This window comes from Tinamus guttatus, unplaced genomic scaffold, assembly GCF_059628265.1.
Source record: "Tinamus guttatus ecotype Peru unplaced genomic scaffold, ASM5962826v1 Tinamus_guttatus_pri_ptg000629l, whole genome shotgun sequence".
In the NCBI taxonomy this organism is placed as follows: Eukaryota; Metazoa; Chordata; class Aves; order Tinamiformes; family Tinamidae; genus Tinamus; species Tinamus guttatus.
In genome coordinates, this window is record NW_028289163.1 from 248,151 (window position 1) to 273,685 (window position 25,535).

Genomic DNA, 25,535 nt, shown 5'->3' on the forward strand with positions numbered 1-25,535 from the left:
CCTGAGCCAACAAGCCATAAATAGCCGGTCACGAGCCCGGCCTCCGCCTGCCGCTCGGCTGCCCGTGTTTACGGCACGGCTACAGCCCAACCTTTGTCCTGCCAGCGGGTGACAGCAGCCAGCACCCACCCCGGCCGGCCATGTCACCCGTGCGTGAGCTGGTGCCACGTAGCTCGGCCGTGGCACCGCGCACAGATGCCTAGTGGCACTGCACGGCACAGGGACACCCGGCAGCATCGCGTTGTGCAGGGCCACCTTGCAGCATGGCACCGTGCACAGTCACCCCTGTGCACGGTGCAGCACCCGCCTGGGGCTGCTGCATCTGTCCCCAGCCGAGCGTCATCATCCCCCTAGCAGTTTCGGTGCACCAGGACCAGCACCGCTCACTGTGCAGGGCCGCTGTGTCCCTCCCGCCATCCGCCCGTGCAACATTACCCACGATCGATGGATCGTTACAGGCTAAACAAGGGGAAAGTTGTTGTGCAAGCACGGCCGAGGCGGTGCTGACTGCGTGCCGTTCAACCAGGCCGGGAGCCGGCAGCGCCCGGCTCCGCTCCGGCCTTCGGAGGGGGTGAAGGGAGCGATTTCACAATATCGAACAGCCCGAGAGCAGGGGGGTTGCAGGGGCTGGAGCAGAGCCCATGGATAACTGCAGCAGGAGGAGGAGGAGGAGGAGGAGGAGGCAGCGGGAGTGCTGGCCCCACCGGCCTCTCCCTGCCCCGCCACCTTTGCAGCTCCGGTTTATCCAGTGCCTTGGATGTCCCCGGACACCTCGGATCAAGCACTGGGCAGGGCGGCCCAGCGCGGGTCTCGGTGTGCCCGGCAAGCGGGTGCTCGCTGCCGTAGAGCCCAGTGCAGGGCCCCGTGCAGCTCCCGGTGCTGCACCCCGCGGGTCCCGGTGCCGCCGGTGCCGCCGGTTCCGCCCCCGTCTTGTACCCCGCGGTGGGTCCCGCTGCTCCCCGGCCCGCCCCGGGTCCCGGTGCCACCGACCCCCGACCCCCCCGCGCCGGGGCCGCCGCCGGGGCCGCCCCGCTGTTGTTGTGGCCCGGGCGGCGGGCGGGGCCGGCGGGGGGGCGGCGCGGCGCTACTTAAGGCCGGGCCCGGGCGCGCTGCCCAGCGCGGCGCTCGCACCGCGGAGCGCATGGAGCGGCGGCGGGGCCCGGGGCCGCCCCCGCGGGGGCTGCGCCCGCTGGCGGTGCCGGTACCGGCGCTGGCGGTGCCGCTGCTCGCGCTGTGCTGCGCCGCGGCCGCCGAGCGGCACACGGTGTTTTGGAACAGCTCCAACCCCAGGTGAGCACGGGGACCCCCCCGCCGGGCCCGCGCCATCGGGGAGGGGAGCGCGGCGCCGCCGCCGCCGCCGCCTTTGTTCGGGACGGGGCTGCGGGGCGCCGGGGCCGAGTCCGCGGCGGAGCCCGGGCTGCGGGGGGAGCGCGACCGGGCCCAGGTGCGGTACGGGGGGGCCCTTCCTTTCCTTCCCCTGCCTTTCCTTTCCCAGCGCTGCTGCCCAGGGGCCTCTTCCTTCCCCGACGGCGCGGGCGCCGCGCCAGCCCCGGCGCCGGGGCACGGGGAGCGTGTTGACAAACACGGACCTGGCCCGGCGCGGGGGGGGAGCCGCCTCCCGCGGCGGGGGAGGGACGGGGACACCCGGCCCCGCCGCCTCCGGCACCTCCAGCGCGGCGGGGGCTCGTCCTGGTGGCCCCAACCTGGGACCCCCCGGGCCTCTTGCACCCCCCACGAGGGGGTTGGGGCAGACAGGCGGGCGCCTCCTCCCTCCCACCTAATCAAAGGGGACTCGCAGCGCGGCTGGTATCCAACCCCCTTCACCCACAGGCTGCTACGGGACGACTACACGGTGACCGTGCACCTCAACGACCACCTGGACATCATCTGTCCCCACTACGAGGGGGCCGGGGGGGCGGCGGGCGAGCGCTACGCGCTCTACCTGGTGGGGCAGGAGGAGTTCGCGGCCTGCGCGCCCCGCTCCGCCGCGCAGCTGCGCTGGCAGTGCGACAAGCCCCACGCGCCCCACGGCCCCGAGAAGTTCTCCGAGAAGTTCCAGCGCTTCACGCCGTTACCGCTGGGCAAGGAGTTCGAGGAGGGCCAGAGCTACTACTACATCTGTGAGCGTGTCCCCCTGTCCCCCTGCCCCGGCTGCTCCCCCTGCCTGGCCTAACCCCCTGTTGTCCTCCCGCCGCTGCAGCCAAACCCATTCGGCACCACGGCGAGAGCTGCCTCAAGCTCCGGGTGACGGTGGCCGGCAAAGGCAGTGAGTATCCGTCGGCTCCCGGCTCCGGAGCGGCGCTTGGCGCTGCCTTTCCCGGGGCTGAGTCACAGCCGGGGTGTGGGTGCTCCGGTCGGGATCCAGCTCCATCGCCCTGCTCTCGTTCCCCAGCTCCAGCACCGCCATTCCCGGCTGCCACCCGGAAAGGCCGGATCCAGGCAGGTAGGTTGGTGGCTTGTGGGGGGGAAGGGGAGGGGACATCCTGTTTTTGTTGCTGTTTTCTGGTGAGAAGCGATACTCAAGGCCCGTCTCCCTCCCCGTCTCCGCAGATGACGCGGCCGCCCACGTGCTGCGCAGCGTGGGCCACAACGCGGCCCTGAGGGCCACCAGCCCCCTGGCCCTGCTCAGCCTCCTGCTGCCGCTCCTGGTGCCGCCGGGGCTCTGAGCGCTGCCCGTGGCCTGGGAAGCCAAGGACTCGTCGGGATTCGGGAGCCCCCGGCGCGGCGCGGGGCCCGTGTTGGCCGCCCCCCGTGGGAAGGGGACTCTGGGCAGCTAAGGACGCGCCGGGAGCACCGCGGCTGCCCGAGCTGGACTGGATGGCAGCGGCGGGGGGGCTGGCACCCCCCGTGGGGCATCGTGTCCCGCCGGAAGGGACACGGCGCAGGACGGAGCCGCGGGCCGGGAGGGGCCGGGGCAGCGGGAGCTGCCCCTGTGCGGCAGCTCTGGGGGGGGGGGGTTCCCCCCCCCAGCATGGGGCTGTTTTTGCCCCCCAGTGTGGGGCCTTTTGCCCCCCTGGCACTTTGTACAGCTTTCTGACACTGGAGTTTTTTATACGATGGTCTTGAATAAATAACAGAGCTGATGCTGAGGGCTTGGTCTGGACGGGGGGAGCAAAGCCCCATCTGGGGGTGCTGCCTTTGCGGAAGGGGAATGGGCAGCGGGATGGGAAGGTGCCCCAAGGGCCCTGGCTAACCCAGCGGCTGAGTGTCGCCCCTGTGCTGAGCCCTGGTGCACTCATTGCTGGGGAGGGCCCTGGACGTGGGAGGGGACACAGGGCTGACGCCGTGGGGAGGGGGAGCCCAGAGAGGGCAGACAGGGGAAGGGGGCCCTAAGGTGGGGGGATCACAGGGATGCAGGAGTTTGGGGCCAGGAGATGGTGGGAGGGGGGAGGATGCTGGGGAAAGGGGATCCTCAGGGCTGGGGGATCCCAGGGATTGCAGGAAGGGCCATGTGGGAGCTGGGGGAGGCGGGTTCCCAGGGCCTGCGGGATCACAGGGATCTGGGAGTGCAGGAATGTGGGAGAGGGGCCATGCGGGACCTGGGAGATGCACGAGGGGGCAGGGGGCTGCTGGGGGGCGGTCCGGGCTCCAGGGGGAGCGGGGGAAAGCCCGGGAATGGAGGGGCCAGGGAGCCCGCCGGGGATGGCGGGGCCGGGAGATCCCGGGAGGAGCGATCGGGGCCGGCACCGACAGGGCCGGGCCGGGAGATCCCGGGAGGAGCGGTCCGGGCCGGCGCCGACGGGGCCGGGCCCCGGGCCGGGAGATCCCGGGAGGAGCGATCGGGGCCGGCACCGACGGGGCCGGGCCCCGGGCCGGGAGATCCCGGGAGGAGCGATCGGGGCCGGCACCGACGGGGCCGGGCCCCGGGCCGGGCCGGGCGCTGCCCGCGGCGGCGGTGCCGCCCGTCGGGGCGGTGTCGGGGCCGCGGGTCCCTCCCCCGGCGGCGCGGCCGCCCCGAGCCCCCGCCCGCCCGCCGCGCTGCGGGCCCCGCGCGGGACGGGCCCGGGCGCGATGGCCCCGGCGCCGCTGCTCGCCGCCGCCTGCCTCGTCTGCACCCTCGCCATGTTCGGCACCGGCCTGTGAGCACCGGCACCGGCACCGCCCCCACCCGGAACCGCTTCCGGGAGCGGCGCCGGCACCGGCGGCGCGGGGGGAGGGAGCGGCCGGGGAGCCCCGGTGCAACCGGGAGTACGGGGGGAGGGCGGGTGCAGTTGGGCAGGCCCGAGGGGGCAGCGGGGGGCAGGGGCTGCAATGGGGCAGGGGGCAGCGGGGGGTGCAATGAGGAGGGCGCTGGGGCTGCCCTGGGGGCAGGGAGGGCAGCTAGGGGGGATATCGTGGACGGGGGTGCAATGGGGAGGGCATCGGGGGGCCCGGGGGGCACTGGAGGTGCCGGGGGTGCAATGGGGCAGGCCTGGGAGGGGGGTGCAATGGGGCAGATCTGGGGGGCTGCAATGGGGCAGGCCCAGGGTAGGTGCAATGGGGCAGATCTGTGGGGAGTGCAATGGGGCAGGCCTGGGGGACATTACGGGGACAGCGGGGAGCCCATTGGGGCAGGCTGAGGTGGGGGGCAATGAAGGGGCAGGGTGAGTGGAGGCTGCGATGGGGCCTGCGGCAGAGGAGGAACGTGCGGATCAGGCTCGGGGCAGGGAGCAGGTTGGGGGCCCTGCGCCCTGTGGGTGGCCGGGGGGTCTCTGGGACCCCCAGCAGCCCCGCTGCCCCCAGCTCCGACCTGCGGCAGATGCTGGCGACGCAGAGCGTGGAGAACATCCAGTTCCTGCCCTTCCTGGCCACCGATGCCAAGTACGGGGCGGAGGGTCCGGGGTAGGGGGGGAACGGGGCCGCGGTCCGTCCCCGGCGCGGTGCCAGCGCCCGCCGTGCCCGCAGCAACCTCAGCTGGCTGGGCTACGGCTGCCTCAAGCGGGACGGCACGCTGGTGGCGGTGAACGCGGTGGGCGCCGCGCTGCAGACCCTCTACATCCTCGTCTACCTGCGCTACAGCCCCAACAAGGTGGGTGCCGGCGGCGGGGGCGGCCGCGGCGGGGGCTGTTCGGGGGGTCTCATCGTGTCCCCCCGCCGTGTCCCAGCGCGGGGTGCTGCTGCGGAGCCTGGCGCTGCTGGCGCTGCTGGCCGCCGGCTACGGCGCGCTGGTGCTGCTGGCGGCGGACGCGGGCGCGCGGCTCGCGCGGCTCGGCCTCTTCTGCAGCGCCTTCACCGTGGCCATGTACGTGTCGCCGCTGGCCGACCTGGTGCGTGGGGCTCGGGGACGGGGACGCGGCGGCGGCGGCGGGGGGGACGCCCGGGCTGCAGCTCCGGCCGCCCCGCAGGCCCGGGTGCTGCGGAGCCGCTCCACGCGCTGCCTGTCCTTCCCGCTGACGGTGACCACGTTCCTGGCGTCGGCGAGCTGGACGCTGTACGGCGCACAGCTCCGCGACCCCTACATCACGGTGCGCCGCGCGCGGGGACGTGACGCCGCTCGCGGTGACGGGGATTGATTTTAATTAACGAGATGGTGCCGGGCCAATAAATCTCCCCCGGCAACGCGGGCGGCGGGAAGGGGGGAGGCAGCGAGACGGATGCAGCCGTGTCCCCCCTCCCCGTCCTCGCGCAGGTCCCCAACGTGCCGGGCATCGTCACCAGCCTCCTGCGCTTCTGGCTCTTCTGGCGCTTCCCGCCGGGGCAGGACAAGCCCCTCCGGCCGCTGCCCACGTGACGCCGAAGCCGGGGGGGACACGGGACCCCCTGCGCCCCCTTTGTTCGGATTTCAAGTGCCTTGGAATAAATCGGAGACTCTTCCCAGGCTGCTGCGTCCCGGGATGCGGGATGCGCCGGGGGTTGCGGGAGCCGCTGCCAGGCGGAAGGAAAAGCCGCCCGCGTGGCTAATTCCTAATCAATGAACATCCCCGAGCGCACGTAGCGAGGAGCAGGGACGGATCAAACTCAATTAACGATGATCCCTAACGAGGTTATCGGGCAGCAGCATCAGTGGCCAGTCAAGAGCAGCTCGAGATGACGGAGCCAGGCGGTGGATGCCCAACCTGGGCCAAAACGGGAGCTGCGGGTGCAGCCCAGAGGATGCGGGATGAAGGAAGCGGCTCCCGGGAATCCTGCGCAGGGAACGGCCCCGCGGGCGTCACCGCGGCCGGGACGGGGCTGCGGCGGGAGCTGCCCCCTGCCCCGTTCCCAGCGCTTGTTGCCCAGGAAGCCGCTCATTAGCCGCTCCTCCTAATTACCCCCGTCCTCCCCTACGATGCCGACTGCTCCTCGGTTGTTTTTTTCCTTTCCGCCTCTCTTTCTTCTCGCAGAGGGATGCGCAGCCGCTAATTAAAAACCAGCCGGTCCCTGGGCTGGTATGCGGAGGCCGTGGGCTGTGCCTGGTGTCCTGGTGTCCCGGTGTCCCGGTGTCCCCATGCTCCATGTCCCGGTGTCCCCGTGTCCCGGTGTCCCCCTCACAGGCGCAGGCCCCGGCGCCGCAGGTCGTCGCGGGCCGCCCCGATGTGGCGCCGCAGCTCGGCGGCCGCCTCCTCGCAGTCGTTGAAGGTGGCCACGCGGTAGCCCACGGTGGCCAGGGAGAAGCAGCCGAAGGCCACGAGCAGGTAGAGCGGCAGCGGCAGCAGCACCAGGCGGCACCGCGGCGGCAGCGGCGCCAGCGCCAGCGCGGCCCAGGCCGAGCCCAGCAGCGCCAGCGCCCACAGCCACTGCGCCAGCTTGGTCATGGCGGCCTGCGGGGACAGCGGGGACGGGCAGCGCCGGCCGTGCGGGCACCCGGGACCGGGACCGGGCTGGGAGCTGCCACCGACCGCCTGCGGGTCCCATGGGACTGGGTCGGGACCTGGTACCGACCCTCCTCCGGGCCCTCCCGAGCAGATCCCGGTACCGACCCCGCTCTAGATCCCGCACGACCGGGTCGGGACCCGGTACCGACCCTCCTCCGGGCCCTCCCGAGCAGATCCCGGTACCGACCCCCCCTCTAGACCCCGCACGACCGGGTCGGGACCCGGTACCAACCCTCCTCCGGGCCCTCCCGAGCAGATCCCGGTACCGACCCCGCTCTAGACCCCGCACAACCGGGTCGGAACCCGGTACCGACCCTCCTCCGGGCCCTCCCGAGCAGATCCCGGTACCGACCCTGCTCTAGACCCCGCACGACCGGGTCGGGACCCGGTACCGACCCTCCTCCGCTCCACATCCCAACCCGGTCCCGCCCCCCCGGCGCTCAGACCCCCCCCCGCCCCCAACCTGTCTCGGTGCAGCGCAGCCCGTGCGCCCCCTCCCGTCGCGCGGTGACGTCAGAGCGCGCGCCGCGCCGCGCGGGGGCCGCCGGGAGCTGTAGTGCGCAGCGGCGCCGCGCCACGTGGCAACGCGCATGCGCCGAGGCGCCCTCCTCCCCCCGCTCCCCCCGCCCCGTTCCCTTCCCCCCGGCGGGCGGGACGGCCGCCCCGGTGCCGCCGGAAGGCGCCGCGCTCGGCCGGAAGCACCCGGCTTCCTCCGCGTCCGGCTGGCACCCGCCCGCTCCCACGGTCCCGCAGCCAAATGGCCCAGCCGGCCCCCGCGCCCCCTCACTCCAGGCCCGCCCCCCCCGTGTGTGGCGGGGGCCACCGGGGCGTTTTGTCACCACCGGGGCGGGTGCGGGGGGGCTGGGAGCGCCGGGACCCCCCAGGCGGGAGCAGCTCCCGTGCATCTCGCCAGGCCGATCCCGCAGCCAGAGCCTGCTCCTACGTGCCCGGCCCCGCTGGGATTTTCCTGGCCCGGCAGGTCCGGACAGACGGCGTCAGCACATTCCCCCGCCGGAGCCGCGCGAGAGGGGGTTTGCGGGCCCGGGAAGAGCCCGGCCGCGTCTCGTCCCGCCTTGGCGCTGAATCACGGGCTGTCTGGGCTGCCGCGCGCGCCCCCTGTCCCCGCTTGGGCAGAGGGAGCTCCAAGGAGCCCGTCCGGGACGGCTCCCCCGTCCCCAGGCGGCCCAGAGCCCTCGTGGCGCCTCCGCCTCGGGCACCGGCAGGGTGGGAAAAGGCCCCGGGGCTGCCCCGCGGCCGGGCTCGCACCAGGGAGCAGCTGGGACAGCTCTGCAGCACCGCACGGATGCAAAACACCCAGAGAGCCAGGCCCTGAGCGACCACCCCGAGCCCAACCTGAAGGGGCCGCAGACCGGGAGCTACAAAGGGATCACTTTATTGACCGGCACAGAGCCCGGGCTGCCCCGGAGAGGGGCCACGGGGCATCAATTCCTCTTCCTGCCTTTCCCGACAGCCTTGGTGGGAACAGCAACAGGGGCTGCAGACTGGTAGAGCGTGGAGGAGATCTTGTTGATGTAGTAGAGACCAACCATGGAGAAGATGAGGCTGGGAGGAAGGAAATGAAGAGGCTGGTTGGCCTGGCAGCAGCCCTGGCCGCACAATGGGACTGGCCAGGCCGCTTTGTCACCTCTCCCTGCACGCAGGCTCCGGACTCACCAGGTGGTCACGCAGACTCGGTGAATGAGGCCAGAGGCAAAGAGAGCCAGTAAGAGGCAGGTGAGAACTGCAGGGAAAAGCAGCAGAGATCAAAGACAGCCACAAATCCTCAGCGTGAGCCTGGCGGGAGCAGGGTTGGAGCAGGGGAGGCAACAGGAGAGGTGACTGACAGCAGGGATAACGCTCCGGGGGCACCATCACAGCAGAGTGTTTCCCTGGATTAGGACTCAGACCCTGCAGAGTGGTGCTGAGGCAGCCGCAGGAGCGCAAAGCGGATCCTCCACAAACCCAGCCGGCCCTCGACTCCTGCGAGTGGCAGCCCTGACTCGGCTCCGTACCCCGAAGAGCTTTGAGGGGAGAAGCTTCTCTGCCCACCCCCGTAGCACAGCCAGACTTACTCTCAGGGAATATCTTAGCCTGGAATCCTTTCCCGAAGACCAAGTTCTCCAGGTTGTTGAAGGCCTGGAGAGCGCGTTAAGGGCAACAACGAAACCAGGGTGACACGGGGCTCCCCGGCGGCCCCGGCCCAAAGGATACGGTGAGGGAGAAGATGAAGAGCGCGGAGCCCAGCAGGCCGCCCTGGATGGTGAGCCACTCGGTGGAGGCGAGCTGCCGGCTGTACATCTGCATGCCGGCGAAGAGCAGCAGCGACAGCAGCGAGGACAGCGCCAGCGACGTGCCCGTGCCCACGGCTGGCGGCAGAGCGGCCCGTCAGCGCGGCCGCCCCCGGGAACGCGGCGCCTCATGGCGGCCTCCGCGATCACGGCCCCCATGACCAAGGCACCCTGTGGCGGCCCCCATGACAATGGCGGCCCCCATAATTAGGGCACCCTATGGCAGCCCCCATGACAATGGCGGCCCCCATAATTAGGGCACTCTAGGGAGGCTCCCTTTACAATGGTGGCCTCTGTGACCAAAACACCTTATGGTGGCTCTCATGACAATGGCGGCCCCCATGACCAAGGCACCACATGGGGGCTCCCTTGACAATGGCGGCCCCCATGATTAGGGTACCCTATGGTGGCCCCCATGACAATGGCGGCGCCCATGGCCACGACACCCGTGCCAGACCCCGTTCCATGATGTCCCGCGGGCCTCCCGTTACCATGGTACCCTCCCGGTTTCCGCCCCCCCGGTTCCTCTCCCCTCTGCGCCCCAACCGGGACCCCCCGTTACCCATGATGCCCCGCGCGGTCCCCCCGGCCGAGCCCGTCCGGCCGCGCCGCTCTCCGCACAGGCCCCGCCCCCCGCCGCAGGGGGTCCCGGGCGCGCATGCGCGCGGCGCGGCCCGCTCCGGCAAGGACACGGCGGCGCGGGCGGGCGGCAGCACGCATGCGCGCGGGCAGCGCCCCGCCCCGCGGGCAGCGCCGCTCCCGCGAGCACCGAGTCCCCCTGGCGGCCGCCCGCGGCGCCGCAGCCCCGCCGAGCGCGGCGCGCCCCCCGGCGGCCGGGCGGGGCGCAGCGCCGGGCCCCGCTCCGCCGCGTGCTCCCCCCGCTCCCGCCGCGGCTACCGCTCCCGGCGCCACCGGGACCCGTGCGCCCCTCGCTCCCGGGGGCAGCCGCGGCGCAGGGCGGCGGCAGCGCCCGCCCCGCTCCCCCCCGCCCCTGCGCGGCGCCGAGCATGCGCGGCGGCGCCGCCCGCCCTCCCCCGGCTCCGCCGCTCCCTGCGCCGCACCGGGGCGTCCGCCACTGCTAGCGCCGCCGCCGCGGGCACGGGCGCGCGGCCGGGAGCCATGGCCGAGGGCGAGGACCTGCAGACCTTCACGTCCATCATGGACGCGCTCGTCCGCATCAGCGTGAGCGCCGGGACGGGACGGACCGGACCGGGGGGGGGGGGGGGGGGGGGGCCGCACCGGGGCGGCGTCGCCATGGCAACGCCGCGGCCCCAGCCGGGGGTGGGAGGGGGGGGGGCACCGGGTTTGGGGAAAGGGCGTTGCCAGGGCAACACCGTGACCCTGCGGGGGGGAGGGTCGCCATGGCAACACTGCCCCCCCCAGGGCTGACAGGGCCTGATGGGGTTGTTGCCATGGTAACACTTTGGGCAACCCCCGCCCCGTTGGGGTACTGGGCCTGAGGGGGTCGTCACCATGGCAACGTGGTGGGCACGAGCCCGGGGGGAGGGTTGTCGCCGTGGCAACACCAGGACCTCGGGGAGGGGGGTGCAGGGCCTGATGGGGGGTTGTCGCCATGGCAACCCCCAGCCCTTGGGGGGGCGGTCGACACCGACCTCGGCCCCGGGGGCCTCCAAGGGCCCCGCGGGAGCCGCAGGGTCCCGGGACGGGCAGGGGACACGGGAGGCGGGGGGGGACACCCCACAGTGACACCCGCTGCCCCCACGCGCAGACCAGCATGAAGAACATGGAGCGGGAGCTGCTGTGCCCGGCCTGCAAGGAGACCTACAAGCAGCCGCTGGCGCTGCCCTGCCAGCACAACGTGTGCCACGTGTGCGCGGCCGAGGCCCTGGCGCCCCACGGCCACCCGGCCGCCGACGCCGCCTCCGAGCCCTCGTCGCCCGCCTCGACGCCCGCCACGCGCAGCCCCCGCCTGCCCCGCCGCGCCGCCCCCGGCCCCAAGCCCGACCGCCTCGACCGCCTCCTCAAGTCAGGTGGGTGACAGCGGTGCCACCGCGGCGGTGCTTGCCGGGGGGACACCCCTGTGTGTGTGTGTCCCCCACCGGCGGTGCCTGAGCCCCGTGCTCCCCGCAGGCTTCGGCACCTACCCCGGGCGCAAGCGGGGCGCCGCGCACCCGCAGAGCTTCAGCTTCCCGTGCCCGGCGTGCCAGCGCGACGTGGAGCTGGGCGAGCGCGGCCTGGGCGGCCTCTTCCGCAACCTGACGCTGGAGCGCGTGGTGGAGCGCTACCGCCAGAGCATCGACATGGGCGCCGCCATCATGTGCCAGTTCTGCAAGCCGCCCGTCCTCGAGGCCACCAAGGGCTGCACCGAGTGCAAGTCGAGCTTCTGCAACGAGTGCTTCAAGCTCTACCACCCCTGGGGCACGCAGAAGGCCCAGCACGAGCCCACGCCGCCCACGCTCACCTTCCGCCCCAAGGTAGGGAGGACGGAGCCGCCCGCACGCCCTCTCCCTCTGGCTCTTTCCTTTGTGGGGGCTTTTCCGGGATTTTTTTTTTTCCGGACAATGTGGGGAGGAGACCCCCCGCTCGCCCGCTGAGCTCCCCCGTGTCCGCGCAGGGGCTGACGTGCCCGGAGCACAAGGAGGAGGTGACTCACTACTGCAAGACGTGCCAGCGCCTGGTGTGCCAGCTGTGCCGCGTGCGCCGCACTCATACCAGCCACAAGATCACCCCGGTGCTCAGCGCCTACCAGGCCCTCAGGGTAAGGACGTGCCCTGGGAACACCGCGGGGACCGGAGGCGCCGCGCGGGGACATCAACGGGGTCGTGTGGCCGTGCCGGGGGGACACGTACGGAGCTGCCGGCCTCATCCCTCCGTCCTCTCCCGCAGGAGAAGCTGACCAAGAGCCTGGCGTACATCCTGAGCAGCCAGGACGCGGTGCAGGCGCAGATCGCCGAGCTGGAGGACACGGTGAAGCGCACGGAGGTGCGTGGGGGGCGCGGGGCGCGCGGGGCCCGGGCGCCGCGGTGAGCCCGCGCTGACCGCGCTGCACCCGCAGGCCAACGGCGCGCAGGCCAAGGAGGAGGTGACGCGGCTCATGGCCGGGCTGGGCGCCGCGCTGGAGGAGAAGCGCGCGGCCCTGCTGCAGGCCGTCGAGGAGTGCCAGCAGGAGCGCCTGGCCAGCCTGCACTACCAGATCCAGGAGCACCAGGCCATGCTGGAGAACTCGGGCATGGTCGGCTACGCGCAGGAGGTGCTCAAGGAGACCGACCAGCCCTGCTTCGTGCAGGCCGCCAAGCAGCTGCACAACAGGTACCGCACGGGCGCCCGCGCTGGAGGCGTTTGCCCATGGGGTTGTTGGGGGTCCGGGGAGGCCCCCGTGTGCCCCCCTGCCCACACCCCTGCTCTCCTCTGCTCCAGGATGCTCCGGGCCACGGACTCGCTGCAGAGCTTCCGCCCCGCGGCCTCGGCCTCCTTCAGCCACTTCCAGCTGGACGTGAGCCGGGAGCTGAAGCTGCTCACGGACCTGGCCTTCATCAAAGGTAAACGCAGCAGGAGGCCGGCACGCGCTGGCACCGCCTGCGCCGCGGGCAGAGCGGCTCCGCGCCCCCAGCCCCGGCCCGTGTCCCCCGTGGGGCTGCCCGCTCCCCTCTCCGCCAGGGACGGCCCCAGCAGAGCCCAGCAGACCCGTGCGCCGGGCCCGGCCCTCGCCGGTGCCGGGGAGCAGGGAGCCACCAGGGCGAGCGCCGCACGGAGGCGGCCCCAGGTCCTCCGCCCCAGCAGGGCAGGCTCTTCCCCCAGGGCAGGTGCCACGTGGGCCCTGCCAGGACCGGCTGGCGACACTTTTCAGACCTGCTTCTACCTCTCTTTGTTTATAGGCTGCGGCCGCTGCTGAGTCGTCACTGAAGTAACTGAGGCAAGTCACTCCCCTGCCCCAGAGCCACCCCCGCTCTCTCTGTCCCATTCCGCCATCCCCATTCCCGCCCCATTCCACCATCCCCATTCCCACCCGATCCCGCCATCCCCATTCCCGCCCCATCCCGCCATCCCCATTCCCGCCCCATCCCGCCATCCCCATTCCCACCCGATCCCGCCATTTCCATTCCCGCCCCATTCCACCATCCCCATTCCCGCCCCATCCCGCCATCCCCATTCCCGCCCCATCCCACCATCCCCATTCCCGCCCCATCCCGCCATTCCCATTCCCGCCCCATCCCACCATCCCCATTCCCGCCCCATCCCGCCATCCCCATTCCCGCCCCATCCCACCATCCCCGCTCTGCCGCCATCCTCTTCCATCCCGCGCTGCTGGGGGCTCTGGCCCCTTCTCCGTCCCCATCCGCCGCCCCCGTCCCTCCATCTGCTGCCGCTCCTCCCTCCTGTCCCCTCCTCACCCCATTTCTGTCCTCCCATGCGCTCATCTCGCAGCCTCTCTCTCCCTTTGCCACCTCGGCCTCTCTGCTCCAGTTCGCAGCGACGTCTTCGCGCCGCTCCATGCTCATCCTCCTCCCCTCCTCCTCTCCGGCTGTCTCCATCCTTCTCTCTTTCTCTCTCTCCTCCCCTCGACTTGCACTCAGCCTGTCTGGTCCCCGGAGCTCCGCCGCAGCCGGCTCCGCTGTCCCCCCGACTCTCTCCTCCGGCGCCTCCACACAGTCTCCGCAGCCAGATCCCCCTAGACTCCTGCCGGTTGTGCGTCCGTCCGGAATGTCCCCCCTCCGTGCGTGTGGCCGCCTCCCCGCCCGCCGGCGCGGACGCAGCCTCACGGCCGCCCCTTGCTCTCCCCGCAGCGCCCGAGGCCCCGGTCATCGACACGCAGCGCACCTACGCCTACGACCAGATCTTCCTGTGCTGGCGGCTGCCGCAGCACTCGCCGCCCGCCTGGCACTACACGGTCGAGTACCGCAAGACGGACGCCAAGGCCAAGGGGCTCAAGCTGTGGCAGCGGCGCGAGGAGGTGCGCGGCACCAGCGCGCTCGTCGAGTACCTGGACACCGACAGCGTCTACGTGCTGCGCGTGAAGGGCTGCAACAAGGCCGGCTTCGGCGAGTACAGCGAGGACATCTACCTGCACACGCCGCCCGCGCCAGGTGAGCGGCCGCGGCCTCCCGCGCGCCCGCGCCGGCGCCTCCCCCTTCTCACCATCCCCTTCCTCTCCGCAGTCCTCAACTTCTTCCTTGACAACCGCTGGGGCTTCAACCGGGACCGGCTGGCCATCAGCAAGGACCAGCGCGCCGTGCGCAGCGTGCCCGGCGTCCCCATGCTCTTCGCGGCCGAGCGCCTCATGACCAGCTGCCACCTCTCCGTCGACCTGGTCATCGGCGACGTGGCCGTCACGCAGGGCAAGAACTACTGGGCCTGCTGCGTGGACCCCAGCTCCTACCTGGTCAAGGTGGGCGTCGGGCTGGAGAGCAAGCTGCAGGAGTGGTTCCAGGTGCCGCAGGACGTGGTGAGCCCCAGGTGAGCGGGTTTGGGGCGGCGCGGCGCCGGGGAGCCCTGGGCACCGTGTCTGCGCCGGGGAGCCCCGGGCACCGCGTCCGCGCCGGGGCTGACGCCGTCCTCCACCGCAGGTACGACCCCGACAGCGGCCACGACAGCGGTGCGGAGGACACGACGGTGGAGGCGCCGCCGCCCTACGCCTTCCTCACCATCGGCATGGGCAAGATCCTGCTGTCGCACGGCGCGGCGCTCACGGCCCGCGACCCCAACGGCTGCACCGTGCCGCTGCCGCCCGCGCATCGGCATCTGCCTGGACTACGAGCAGGGCCGTGTGAGCTTCTACGACGCCGTGTCCTTCCGCGGGCTCTGGGAGTGCGGCGTGGACTGCTCCGGGCCCGTGTGCCCGGCCTTCTGCTTCATCGGCGGGGGGGCCCTGCACCTGCAGGAGCTCGTGGCCAACAAGCAGGAGCGCAAAGTGACCATCGGGGGCCTGGCCAAGCTGGACTGAGCCGCGCGCAGCCCCCGCACCGGCCCCTGCTCTTGCCCAGGGGGCTGAAGGGGGGACGGGGGACGTGGCTGAGCCGGCCCTGCCGCCGGCTCCGAGCCGGCCCAGGGCTTGGATTGGGGATGGGGAGGGGGGAAGGCTGCTGGGCGCCCCCCGCTCCCCGTCCCGGGCTCTGCTCGGAACCGGGGCCGGACGCGGGGGGGTCCCGGTGAGGGTCGCTCTGTGCGGGGAGGGGGCGCGAGGGCGGCGCGGGGCGGGGGGAGCGGCCGGGGAGGGGGCGGCGGCACCGGGGGGGGGGGGGGCCGGGCCGGAGAGAGGGTCGAGGGGTGGAAAAGCGGCGGGTCGGGGCCGGGTCCGCGCTGCTCGCGGCGTTTCCTACAATAAACTGCGATGCCGGAGCCCGCGCGGCCGCCTCGGGGCGGGAGGGAGCAGCGGCCGCCCGGGGCCGCGGGGGCCGCGCTGACGTGGCCGTGCCCGGCCCGCGGCCACCGCTGTCCCCTGCGACGTCGGCAGCGGAGCCGCCACCGGAGAAGCCCCCCCGGCACCGGGGGGCTGCGCGCGGGGCCGCCTTTGCCCCCGGCTCCGCGGGCGAGGGGAGGCGGGCGGCGCTGGCCCCGCGCCCGCTGCTCCCAGGCGCCTCTTTATGGAAGTTTCGTTTCCTCCTCGTTTTCTGCCTCCAGGGAGCTGCCAAAAAGTCCTCCCCGCGCGGCCGGGTGCCCGGGCAGCGCCTCCCCCGCCGCGCGCGGCCCCACGCGGGGGGACCCGGTGCCACCCCCAGCTTCACCACGTGGCCCCCGCGGCCGGGCGTGCGGGGCCCTTTGGTGGGTTTTCCCCCCGTTTTTTCATGGACATGACGTCACCCGAAGCTGCCACCTGTGCGAATGGGGGAGGCGGAAAAGGAGTTTTCCCCCAAATCCCATAAAACCGGGGGGGGGACAGGGACACGAGGTGCCGGTGCCGCCAGCGCCGCTGCTTTTACTGAGAAACGCGCTTGCAGCCCCGGCTCTGTATTAATATTTATATTTATTTATATAAAACACCACCGAAGAAACAACAAGCGGGGGCGGCACAGCAGCCCCGTGGGGTCGCTCGGGCCGGACTCGCCCGGGGCTCAGGGCTTGTCGGGGCCGGCGGCCGGGTTGGTGTAGGTGAAGGTGCCGGTGCCGGCGCTGCCCGCGACCTGCGGGGACAAACCGGGGAGCCCGCGCGTCGGGGAGCGGCCCCGGCAGCGGCCGCGGGGCCCCCCGGCGCGGGCAGGGCCGCCCTGCTTCCCTCCGGCGCGATAAGTCCGAGTCAATATTGACCCGGGGCCCCGCGGTGTTTGGACAGCGCCGGGAACCCGGCGGCCGCCCCGGCCCCCGCCCCGGCCCGCGCTGCCACCGCCGGCCAGGCGTGAAAGACACGGCCGGGCAGCGGCGGCTCCGTTAGCCATTAACGGGCTGGGAATGGGGAAGGCAGCCGCGAGGAGGAGGAGGAGCGGGGGGCGCTCACCTGGCCGTAGGGGCTGTGCTTGCCGCCCGGCGCCGCGTAGCGCCCGTGGCTCTGGTACGGGGGGTACTCGGCCGCGGGGTGGTAGGAGTCCTTGGTGCTGAACAGGTCGAGTTTGCCGCGGCTCTTGCGGCGGCAGGAGCAGGTTGTCTGCGGGAGGACGGGGAGGGTGAGCGCGAAGGCGCCGCGGCGCAGCAGCCGCGGGGACGGTGGACAGGGCTGGGGACGGCGCTCACCAGCAGGCAGAAGATAAGGATGCTGAACAGCACGAGGACACTGACGAGCACCAGCAGCGCGATGGCCCAAGGCGGCACCGCCGGCTCCGTCCCGCTCCAGCTGTCGGCACCTGCAGCACCGACGGAGCCGCATCGGCATCAGCGACCCCCCCCCGCCCCAGCTCCGTGACACTCCTCCCGGTTCCCTCCACTCACTCTGGATGTCGCTCAGCTGCAGCCCCATGATGAAGCCGCTGGGGTCCAGGCGGTCGCGCAGCTGCTTCTCGGCGCCGGCGCCGCTCATGGAGCCGTTGTTGTGCCCGAAGATGAGCTCCGAGTGCACCAGCACCGAGCCCTGGCTGCGGGCGGGACGCTGAGCGCGGGCCCGGGACCCCCGCGGCCCCCATCCCGCCGCCCCCGTCCCGCAGCCCTACCTGAACCGCAGGCTGCTGCAGCCCCTGTAGGCCTGGCGGCTGGCGCAGCCCGCGCAGGCGAAGACGCTGTTGAGCTGCACGAGAGCAGGGAGGAGAGAGCAGGGCGGAATAAGAGAGCAGGGGTGGCAAGAGAGCGGGGGGAACCAAGAGTCATGGGGTGAGACGGGAGCCGGGGGGCAAGAAGGGAGCAGAGGGTAAGATAAGACAGTAGGGGGTAGCCGAGAGAGCAGGGGGGTGACACAAGAGAGAAGGAGTGAGCCCAGGGAGCGGCGGAGAGGCGGGTAGCGCCGTCCCCCCGGGCCTCACCATGTCCAGGACATTTTGGCTGAGGCTGCCGTACTCGGGGACGCGGGGTCGAGCAGGCGCTCGCTGAAGTCGCGGTTGAGGACGCGGAAGGAGAGCGGCACGCGGAGCAGCAGGCGCAGCGCGCCGGGGGCCGGCACGGCCGCCTTGCTGGGCTTGGGGGTGCCGCCGCCCGCCAGCACCGCCGTGGTGGCCTTGGCGCCGCCCGCCGAGCCCTTGCCCGTGGGCGCCGCGCCCGCCGCGGTGCCGTTGGGCCAGCGGGCGCCGGGGCCGTCTCGCTGCTGGTGGCCGTCGTGGTGCTGCCGGGGGCCGCGGGCCCCGGGCCGTTGGCGCCGGTGCCGTTGCCGCGGGGCAGCGAGATGCCCACGGAGACGGGCACCGCGGTGCTCTTGGCCGTGCCGTTGGTGGTGCCGTTGCCGGAGGGCGGCGACGGTGTCAGCGGCTGGGGGGACCTGCTGGGCGGCAGCGTGGGGGCCCCTGCGGTGCTGTTGGCGCGCGGGGTGGTGCTCTCGGTGGTGCTCTCGGTGGTGCTCTCGGTGGTGCTCTCTGTCGTGCTCTCCGTCGTGGTCTCCGCCGTGGTCTCCGTCGTGGTCTCCGCCGTCTCCGTGGTGCTCTCCGTCTCGAGCAGGGCCGTCCCCACGACTCGAGCAGCTGCGGGGGACGGAGCAGCCAGTGTCACACAGGGGGGCCGAACCGGAGCACCAGGGACGGGATGGGGGGGCGCAGGGCCACCCCGCCCCCCGCAGACCCCCCGCTCACCCGGGGGCCCGGCCAGCAGCAGCAGCAGCAGCAGCGGCAGCGGCGGGGGGGCCGCGAGGCGCATGGCGGGGCCGGGGCTCGGGCGGCGGCGGCGGGGACGGGCGCAGGAGGCGGCGGCGGCCGCGCGGGCTCTTTATAGCGCACCTGGGCAGGTGGGGACGGCCCGGGCGGCAGCGCCCGGCGCGGGGGGGCCGCCGCTGCTGCGCGCGGGGGGCCCCGTGGCCGGGGTTGCCCGTCCCGTTTCCCGCCCCTCTTGCTCGTCCATAGCCCCCCCCGGGCCCAGCGATGGTCCCAGCGGGACGGGAACACCCTGTTCCCACCCCCCCACAACACGGGCTGCCACGGGGGGGGGTCCCGGCCCCGCGAGGGGCTCGGCGGGTCCGGCCCGGGTTAATCATTAGCGGCCGCCGCCGCCCAGCGCTCCGATAAACTCCGGCCGTCCCCCCCCCCCCCGCCCCGCGCTGCCCACGCACGTGGGGCCCCCGCTCCGCTCCGCAATCACAGCGCCCCGCCGGGCCCCCGCCGGGCCCCCGCGCCCGGTGCCAACCCGGATGCGGCCGCCCCACCCCCGCGGCAGCCGGTGCCGCCGCCCCGGGCCCCCCCGCACGTGCCGCCGAGGGGCACGTGCATACGGGGGGGGCCCCCCCAACTCCATGCACCCCCCCGTTTCCATGCACCCCCCACCTGCAGCCCCAAACCCGCGCGTTGCAATTGCGCGGTGCAACGGGGTGACCGGGAGGGGGGCACGAATCGTAGCCCCCCCCCGCTCTTCCCGCAGCCCCCCCGCCCGCCCCGCCTTTCCGCGGCGCCCCCTGGCGGTGTCTGCGTGTGGCGGAGGATGGGGAATGGGGGGGGCGGTGTCGGCGCGCGTTGCCCTTTTAAGAGGGGGGGGGCCGCGCCGCGCGCGGGCGGGGCGGGGCCGCCCTCCGCCGCGTTGCCGGGGCGCCGGTCGCCATGGCGACGGGCTAGTGGTGCGCGGGGCCCGGCGCGCGCCCCGCACTTCCCGCCGAGCGAGCGGCCCGCGCGCGTCCTCCGGGGCGGCGGGAGGGACGGGATGCGGTGCAGTGTTGTGCGCTACCCCCACCAATATTGCACTCGTCCCGGCCTCCCGCCGCACCGGGCTGCCCCGCGGAGCGCCCGGAGGGAGCAGAGCGGGGGCACCCCCTGCTTATTTCTCCCACTTTTTTTTTTTTTTTTCCCCTCCTTTTGCCCAGGAATGGGGCGCGCAGGCGTAGAAAACAATCAAAACTTTATGGCCGGAGTTGAGGCGAGCGGCTGCGGCGGCGCCCGGTGCACCATGTCCTGCCCTCCGGCACCGAGCGCCCAGCCCGGGCCGGGGGGGTCCCGGCGCCGGGTCCCGCTTCACTCGCGGCCTTCGAGCAGCAGCCGGCGGAAGGGCTCGAAGTCGGCGGGCACCGTGTCTGCGGGAGGGCAGCGGGCGTGAGGCCGGGGCCGGTGGCGGCCGCGCCGCGCGGCGGCGGCCCCCGCGCTCACCGTTGCAGCGGTACTGCAGGTTGGACCAGATGATGTTCTCCTGCGAGAAGCAGAAGACGCCCAGGCGGCCCCCGCGCATCGTCGTGTCGATGATGACGCCCGAGTCGGCCACCAGCCGCGGGCCCTCGTAGAGACGGACCCTGCGGCGGGGCCCGTGAGCGGCGGGGTGGGGGGGCCCCGTGGAGGGGGCCCGAGACCGGACCCCCCCCCCGCCGCCGTCCCGGCGGCGGGGGGGGGGTCCGGTCTCGGCCCCCTCCACGGGGCCCCCGCGCCCTTCGCGCCACGTTTGCATGTGAATGGCGCGAACGGCGCCGGGCCGCGTTGCCGGGGCGACGGGGACAATGGCGCGCCGCCGCCTTAAAGGGGCAACGCGCCGCGGCCCCACGCGCGTCACGGTGGCGTCATCCACGCCGCGCTCACCTGATGTAGCCCACCTGGGGCCGGTGCGCCAGCTGCCAGCGGTAGGACGTCTTGTCCCGCCAGCCCACGTTGCGCGGGTCCTTCCAGAGCAGCCGCACGTGGCCCGGCGTGTGGCCCGTGTGCCACAGCGCGTTGCGCAGGTGCTCGCCGGGGCCCGTGGACGACTTCACCGCCTGCGGCACCGGGGTGAAGCGGGGAGGGCGCTGCCGTTGGCCGCAGGGCTACGGGCCACCCCCGGGCCCCCCGTGGCCGCTCACCTTGAGCTGCAGCCCCGGCTGGGCCACGGCGCGGAACGGGGTGGCCTGCCAGTAGGTCTGCTCCGTCTGCTTCCACATGACCACGTAGAAGCTGGCGCTGTCCTGGTAGCTGAAGATGAAGCCGGCGTAGTCGTCGTCGGTGACCGTGTTGACGTGGAAGGTGCCCTCGAAGTCCACGCCGTTGAAGGCCGTGTAGCCTAGGGGGGGCGGGAGGGTGAGCTCGGTGTGCTGCTGCCACCATTATCACTATCAGCATCACCATCATCATCGTCACCATCAATACCACCAGCACCAGTATCACCACCATCACCATCAATACCATTATCACCAATCATCAATGCCATCAGCACTATTATCATCTCCATCACCACCACCTTTATCATCATCACCATCATCACCATCAATACCACCACCATCATCATCACCACCAGCTTCATCACTACCAATACTATCATCAACACTATCAACATTGTCGCCACCACCACCATCACCTTCACCACCATGACCACCATCACCATCGTCACCACCACCCCACAGAGCCCCCTTACCCACAGCCAGGCCCGGGTCGCTGTTCATGGTCTGCACAATCTCCATGCCCTGCGCGGTGGGGAGACATCAGGGCGGGCGGTGCTGGCAGTGGTGGCCCCAGCCGCCCGTCACCGCAGCCCCCACCTGGTTGAGCACCACCCAGTTGGGGTCGATCTGCGCGTCGCCCTCGGGGTCCAGGATCACCGTCTGGTAGGCGCGGAAGTCGGTGAGCGTCACCTCGGCGCTCTCGGGACAGGCGTCCAGCGGGTCGGCCACGGTGTCGTTGTCGAAGTCCTCCTCGCAGACGTCACCCACGCCGTTCCCTGCACGGGCGGATGCCGCACGGTCACCCGGGGACCCGCCGCGGGTGTCACACGGCTGGGAGGTCCTGCCCGCCCGGCCCTCACCGTCCGAGTCCTTCTGGTTGGGGTTGGGGATGAGGCGGCAGTTGTCGGGGCCGGGCGCCGTGTAATCGGGGACACCGTCGTTGTCGTCGTCGTTGTCGCACTCGTCCCCCAGCCCGTCGTTGTCCGAGTCCAGCTGGGAGCTGTTGGGGATCTCGGCACAGTTGTCCTTGGTGTCCTGGTGCCCGTCCCCGTCGCTGTGGGCAGTGAGGACATGGTGAGGATGGCCACCACCGAGCGGGGACCTCCCGAAGAGCCTGTCTCCCCCACGACACTCTCCTGAGCGTCTGGTAGGAGCCCCCAAGGGACCCCACGTCTGTCCCCATCACAGCAAGACGCGGCAGCTCCCACCTGTCCTCGTTGGTGTCACAGGTGTCTCCCACCAGGTCACTGTCCACATCTGTCTGGAAGACACCGGGGCCCGAGGTCACCTCCCCTGCGGAGAAGCACCTGGGGGTCCCGGTGGACAAGGAGGTGACCAGGAGCCAGCAAGGGGACCAGCGAGGCCGGTGGCATCCGGGGCCAGCGGGTGGAGGGAGGGGACCCTGCCCACGGGGGTCCCTGCGTGGGGCCGGGCGCCGCGAGCGCCCGTGGGGGGCAGCCCCACGGCCGTACCTGCGTGGGGTTGCTGGTCTCGGGGCAGCTGTCGCAGGCGTCCCCCACGCTGTCCTCGTCACGGTCCGTCTGCAGCGGGTTGGGCACCTTGGGGCAGTTATCCAGCGTGTTGGGGATCCCTGCGAGCGGCACCGAGGGTCAGCGGGCACCTCAGCGCCTCACCGGCCCGGGGGGACACGCGGGTGCCGCTCACCGTCCCCGTCGATGTCGTTGTCACAGGCGTCCCCCTCGCCGTTGCTGTCCGTGTCCCGCTGGTCGTTGTTGGGCACGTTGGGGCAGTTGTCACAGGCGTCCCCAAAGGAGTCGGTGTCTGAGTTCTGCTGGTCTTTGTTGGGGAAGAGCCGGCAGTTGTCCTGCACAGGGACAGGCGCATGTCCTCACCGCACACAGGTCCCAAAGCCACCACTGTCCCCAGCGGTCACCAGAGACTGGTCCCCTGGCCTGGGCACATCCCAATGCGTCACCTCCACGTTCTTGATGCCATCGCCGTCAGCGTCGTCATCGCACTGGTCCCCGATGCCGTCGTTGTCAGCGTCCTCCTGGCCCGAGTTGGGCGTCAGGCGGCAGTTGTCCTGGGGACGCAGAGGCCGTTGCAGGTGGGGACAAGCGCGGAGCAGGGCCGGGCGCCCGCGCGCCGCCGCGTCCCACCTGCTTGCAGTGCTTGTTGTTGTCGATGCAGGGCAGCGGCTCGTCGGGGTAGCCGTCCAGGTCCGTGTCTCGCCCGCACACGTTGCCGTTGCCGGCCCAGCCCACGTTGCACTGTGCGATGGGGACGCGGAGGGCGGTGAGGGGGGACACGGTGGTGGCCCCGCGGCTGGGCCCTGCCGGCGTCGCCGCTCACCGCGCAGGAGATCTCCCCGTTCCTCTCGAAGGCGCAGAAGCCGTTGACGTCGCAGGGGCTGGCGGAGGGGCTGCTGCAGGAGCGCTGCAGGACGCAGCCGGCCGTCTGGTTGCCCACGAAGCCCGACTTGCAGGGGCCGCACTTGTAGGAGCCCTGCGGGACAGGGGGACACTCGTGGGGCTGGGGGGGTCCCACAACGAGGCTGCCCTGTAGCCGGGGCAGTTCTACCCACCAGCGTGTTGGTGCAGATGGAGTTGGGGTCGCAGCCGCCGTTGTTCCCGTCGTTGCACTCGTCGACGTCGGTGCAAACCTGCGGGCAGCGAGCGTCACCGCCGCGGTGCCACCGGCGCCCGCGGGGACCGCGCGCCGGCCGCGCGGCGCCCACCTGCTTGCTGGCCCGCGCGTAGTCGGCCCCCACGCCGGACACGGTGTTGCCGCGGTAGCCGCGGGGACAGGGCTCGCAGCGGAAGCCGGGCGCCGTGTTGATGCACTTGGAGCCGGGGAAGCAGGGGTCGGCGTGGGCGCACTGCGAGGGGCGAGAGCTGCAGCGAGGCCGCGCGGAGCCGGCGGGCGCGCGGCGGGCGCGCGGCCCCGCTCACCTCGTCGGTGTCGGCGCAGTGCGTCCCGTTGCCCTCCAGCCCCGGAGGGCAGGGCCCGCAGCGGTACCCGGGGTACTCGTAGGTCTCCATGCAGTCCACGCCGCTGAAGCAGGGGTTGGGGTTGCAGCGCGAGCGCTGCTCGTGGAAGCCTGCGGGCGGCGGGGCCGGTCACGGGGCGGCTGCAGGAGCCGGCGCCGCGCGGCCGCGTCCGGCACTCACCGCAGACCTGGCACTCCATGATGGTGTTGCGGATCAGCGACATCTCCTTGACCTGCGGGAGAGCGGGCACGACGCCACGGTGTGGGTCCCACCACCCTCCTCCGCATGGGCGCAGGAGGCGGTGCAGAGCCCTGCCCGGCGCCGCGAGCTCCACGCGATGCTCCCACCTGGTCTCTAATGTCCTCCCGTAGCTCAGTCAGGACCCGGTTGAAGAGCGTCAGCTGAGTGACCAGCGCCTTGGTCTGCTCGCCTGCCGTGGGCACGAAGCAGAACGTCGGTGCCCATGGGGACGGGCCACAAAGGGTGCCCAGCTCCGCGGGTCCCCAAGCCCAGCCACAACTGGGGGGAGCAGGGACTCACCCAGCACGGAGGCCAGCACGCTCGTCACTGCAAGGAGAGAGCCCGAGGGAGCCGTCACCGCCGCTGCCCCACGCAGCGCATTGGGAGCGCACTCGGCACCAAGGCGCCCTTACCTGCGCTGTGGAGGGACTCGTCCCCTTGGAAGGGACACTCGCTTAGCGCCCCGACTCGGCTCAGGGACCCCCCCAGGATCAGCTTCATGGACTCCACAAAGCCCTGCAGCGCGGCGGGAGATGCTGTTGGGGCTGGGTGGGTGGTTTCACGCGTCCCCGCCGGTGCCGCTCCATCACGACGCTCACCTGCATCCTCTGGAAGGCCTTCTGCCCCGTGCGCACCTCGAGGGACTCCACCTCGGCCAGCGGGATCTCGGACAGCTCGGGCAGCCCCACGCTGGAGTCCATCTGCTTGCAGTCCACGTAGAGCTCCATGCTGAGCATGTCCCCGCGCAGCCCGCTCAGGCGCACCAGCACCGTGTGGCTCTGCCCGTCGGCCACGTGCGCGTGCTGCAGGTTGACCGCGTGCAGCTTGTTGTCTTCCCGCAGGTACCGCACCAGCACTGCGGATAAGGAGGAGGAGGATGGGGCGGTGAAGGCTCCTCCACGGGACGGGTGGCGCAGCACGGCCGGGACGGTGCTTGGCACCCACCTTTGTTGATTTTGCCCACCACCGACACCTCCAGCCACCTCGTGTTGTCCTTCTTGGAGTAGAGGCCGAAGAGCGTGCCGCCTTGCTTGGGGGGCAGGCGGAAGGTGGAGAGCAGGAAGACGTCGTTGACCGACAGCAGCTCCATGCGGAGCTTGTGCGCGACGCTGCCCATCTGCCGGGCCTCGCTCACCATGAGCAGGTCAATGACTGCCGGGGCAGAGCACGGGGGTCCCGTCCTGACCCGCGGACACCCCACGAGGGCCGCAGCCCCGGCGGGGGGGCCCGCGGACTCCCGGTTCCGCTCCCGCGCGGTGGCGCTCCAGGACCGGCAGCGGAGCGGCCGCCCCGCCGGGCCGGGAGCCGCGGAGCCTCCGCCAGCGGCGGCACCGGCGCCCCGCGCTCCGCTCCGCGGCCGCTGACGGGGCGGCCGGCGGCAAAACCAGCCCGAACTCCCGCGGCGAAGGTCGCGGGGGGGCCCGGGGGCAGCGTCCCGGCCCGGGCGCCCCGCCGGGAGCCTCCGAGCCCCGGGCGCGCTGCCCGCCCGAGCCCCCCGCCCCGGCGCCCCGCAGCGCACGAGGCCGGCGGCCGCGGGGGCTCCGCGCACGAACGCGCGTGTTCGCCGGGCGGCTGCCAGGGCTCCCCGCGGGCACGGGGCAGCGCGGGGCGGGGGGTCCCTGCGCCGCCGCCTCCTCCGGGAGCGGAGCTGGCGCCGCGTCCCGCTGCGCCCCGTCGGGGCGGCGCGGGGCCGTCTTACCTTGCAGGCCGGGGCGGGCCGCGCCGACGGCGCCCGGCAGCAGCAGCAGCGGCAGCAGCAGCAGCAGCGCCGGGCCCCCCGGTGCCCCCATGCCGCCGGTGCCGCCGGTGCGGAGCGGAGCGCGGCGGGGCGGGGTGGCGCTGCCGGGGAGGGGCCGGCGCTGCCGCCGAGGAGGAAACAAAGAGCCGTCAATCACGGCGGCGCATCCCGGGCACGGCGGCGGCCCCCCCCCCCCGGCCC

At 72.7% G+C, this 25,535-nt stretch overlaps 7 protein-coding genes across 7 annotated transcripts; 3 read left to right on the forward strand and 4 right to left on the reverse strand.

Moving 5' to 3' along the window:
- Window positions 1-1,141: 1,141 nt before the first annotated feature.
- On the forward strand, window positions 1,142-2,676 carry EFNA1 (ephrin A1). The gene is made up of 5 exons (XM_088535433.1): window positions 1,142-1,290; window positions 1,831-2,120; window positions 2,201-2,266; window positions 2,393-2,443; window positions 2,551-2,676. The coding sequence occupies exons 1-5, from the start codon at window positions 1,142-1,144 to the stop codon at window positions 2,664-2,666; spliced, it is 672 nt and encodes a 223-aa protein (XP_088391559.1). The 3' UTR covers window positions 2,667-2,676.
- Window positions 2,677-3,993: 1,317 nt separating this feature from the next.
- Window positions 3,994-5,802, forward strand: SLC50A1 (solute carrier family 50 member 1). Its single transcript, XM_088535564.1, has 6 exons — window positions 3,994-4,079; window positions 4,723-4,800; window positions 4,885-5,008; window positions 5,085-5,246; window positions 5,325-5,444; window positions 5,609-5,802. Exons 1-6 carry the CDS (start codon window positions 4,012-4,014, stop codon window positions 5,708-5,710), a joined length of 654 nt encoding a protein of 217 aa, XP_088391690.1. The 5' UTR covers window positions 3,994-4,011; the 3' UTR covers window positions 5,711-5,802.
- A 627-nt stretch (window positions 5,803-6,429) lies between these two features.
- On the reverse strand, window positions 6,430-6,716 carry DPM3 (dolichyl-phosphate mannosyltransferase subunit 3, regulatory). The gene has a single exon (XM_088535567.1). The coding sequence runs from the start codon at window positions 6,711-6,713 to the stop codon at window positions 6,447-6,449; it is 267 nt and encodes an 88-aa protein (XP_088391693.1). The 5' UTR covers window positions 6,714-6,716; the 3' UTR covers window positions 6,430-6,446.
- A 1,432-nt stretch (window positions 6,717-8,148) lies between these two features.
- On the reverse strand, window positions 8,149-9,747 carry KRTCAP2 (keratinocyte associated protein 2). Its single transcript, XM_088535566.1, has 5 exons — window positions 9,624-9,747; window positions 8,985-9,139; window positions 8,846-8,909; window positions 8,448-8,514; window positions 8,149-8,336 (listed from the first exon to the last, which is right to left on the reverse strand). Exons 1-5 carry the CDS (start codon window positions 9,625-9,627, stop codon window positions 8,216-8,218), a joined length of 411 nt encoding a protein of 136 aa, XP_088391692.1. The 5' UTR covers window positions 9,628-9,747; the 3' UTR covers window positions 8,149-8,215.
- A 355-nt stretch (window positions 9,748-10,102) lies between these two features.
- On the forward strand, window positions 10,103-14,964 carry TRIM46 (tripartite motif containing 46). Its single transcript, XM_088535549.1, is given in 11 exon segments — window positions 10,103-10,243; window positions 10,791-11,052; window positions 11,153-11,496; window positions 11,637-11,780; window positions 11,909-12,004; window positions 12,078-12,331; window positions 12,440-12,561; window positions 13,807-14,106; window positions 14,179-14,476; window positions 14,587-14,746; window positions 14,748-14,964. Coding segments are annotated over 11 exon segments (2,259 nt in total). The 5' UTR covers window positions 10,103-10,180; the 3' UTR covers window position 14,964.
- A 1,101-nt stretch (window positions 14,965-16,065) lies between these two features.
- MUC1 (mucin 1, cell surface associated) lies at window positions 16,066-18,424 on the reverse strand. The gene is made up of 8 exons (XM_088535434.1): window positions 18,304-18,424; window positions 17,768-18,051; window positions 17,433-17,699; window positions 17,098-17,171; window positions 16,880-17,022; window positions 16,685-16,794; window positions 16,452-16,598; window positions 16,066-16,140 (listed from the first exon to the last, which is right to left on the reverse strand). The coding sequence occupies exons 1-8, from the start codon at window positions 18,422-18,424 to the stop codon at window positions 16,072-16,074; spliced, it is 1,215 nt and encodes a 404-aa protein (XP_088391560.1). The 3' UTR covers window positions 16,066-16,071.
- Window positions 18,425-19,505: 1,081 nt separating this feature from the next.
- THBS3 (thrombospondin 3) lies at window positions 19,506-25,409 on the reverse strand. Its single transcript, XM_088535572.1, has 23 exons — window positions 25,296-25,409; window positions 24,542-24,748; window positions 24,196-24,452; window positions 24,010-24,112; window positions 23,897-23,923; window positions 23,704-23,786; window positions 23,537-23,588; window positions 23,318-23,466; window positions 23,104-23,244; window positions 22,951-23,028; window positions 22,719-22,871; window positions 22,526-22,636; window positions 22,342-22,449; window positions 22,071-22,230; window positions 21,878-21,996; window positions 21,614-21,666; window positions 21,266-21,459; window positions 21,003-21,181; window positions 20,879-20,927; window positions 20,331-20,527; window positions 20,074-20,246; window positions 19,654-19,793; window positions 19,506-19,580 (listed from the first exon to the last, which is right to left on the reverse strand). Exons 1-23 carry the CDS (start codon window positions 25,384-25,386, stop codon window positions 19,522-19,524), a joined length of 2,883 nt encoding a protein of 960 aa, XP_088391698.1. The 5' UTR covers window positions 25,387-25,409; the 3' UTR covers window positions 19,506-19,521.
- Window positions 25,410-25,535: the final 126 nt, after the last annotated feature.

What these genes read in the sequence shown, in the direction of transcription:
- SLC50A1 (XM_088535564.1), top strand. Translation starts at nt 4,012, where the DNA reads ATGGCCCCGGCGCCGCTGCTCGCCGCCGCCTGCCTCGTCTGCACCCTC. An exon ending in TGCGCTACAGCCCCAACAAG is followed by an intron (nt 5,009 to 5,084) that starts GTGGGTGCCGGC and finishes GCCGTGTCCCAG; the next exon opens with CGCGGGGTGCTGCTGCGGAG. An exon ending in TCCGCGACCCCTACATCACG is followed by an intron (nt 5,445 to 5,608) that starts GTGCGCCGCGCG and finishes GTCCTCGCGCAG; the next exon opens with GTCCCCAACGTGCCGGGCAT.
- KRTCAP2 (XM_088535566.1), bottom strand. An exon ending in TCTTCATCTTCTCCCTCACC is followed by an intron (nt 8,910 to 8,984) that starts GTATCCTTTGGG and finishes CGCGCTCTCCAG; the next exon opens with GCCTTCAACAACCTGGAGAA. An exon ending in GGCTAAGATATTCCCTGAGA is followed by an intron (nt 8,515 to 8,845) that starts GTAAGTCTGGCT and finishes TTTTCCCTGCAG; the next exon opens with TTCTCACCTGCCTCTTACTG.
- MUC1 (XM_088535434.1), bottom strand. Translation starts at nt 18,424, where the DNA reads ATGGACGAGCAAGAGGGGCGGGAAACGGGACGGGCAACCCCGGCCACG. An exon ending in GCACCGCGGTGCCCGTCTCC is followed by an intron (nt 17,700 to 17,767) that starts GTGGGCATCTCG and finishes GGCCCCCGGCAG; the next exon opens with CACCACGACGGCCACCAGCA. An exon ending in TCCTTATCTTCTGCCTGCTG is followed by an intron (nt 16,599 to 16,684) that starts GTGAGCGCCGTC and finishes GTCCTCCCGCAG; the next exon opens with ACAACCTGCTCCTGCCGCCG.
- EFNA1 (XM_088535433.1), top strand. Translation starts at nt 1,142, where the DNA reads ATGGAGCGGCGGCGGGGCCCGGGGCCGCCCCCGCGGGGGCTGCGCCCG. An exon ending in TGGAACAGCTCCAACCCCAG is followed by an intron (nt 1,291 to 1,830) that starts GTGAGCACGGGG and finishes CTTCACCCACAG; the next exon opens with GCTGCTACGGGACGACTACA. An exon ending in GAAAGGCCGGATCCAGGCAG is followed by an intron (nt 2,444 to 2,550) that starts GTAGGTTGGTGG and finishes CCGTCTCCGCAG; the next exon opens with ATGACGCGGCCGCCCACGTG.
- DPM3 (XM_088535567.1), bottom strand. Translation starts at nt 6,713, where the DNA reads ATGACCAAGCTGGCGCAGTGGCTGTGGGCGCTGGCGCTGCTGGGCTCG.
- THBS3 (XM_088535572.1), bottom strand. Translation starts at nt 25,386, where the DNA reads ATGGGGGCACCGGGGGGCCCGGCGCTGCTGCTGCTGCTGCCGCTGCTG. An exon ending in GGGAGGACATTAGAGACCAG is followed by an intron (nt 23,589 to 23,703) that starts GTGGGAGCATCG and finishes GCTCTCCCGCAG; the next exon opens with GTCAAGGAGATGTCGCTGAT. An exon ending in CAACCAGAAGGACTCGGACG is followed by an intron (nt 21,182 to 21,265) that starts GTGAGGGCCGGG and finishes CCGCCCGTGCAG; the next exon opens with GGAACGGCGTGGGTGACGTC.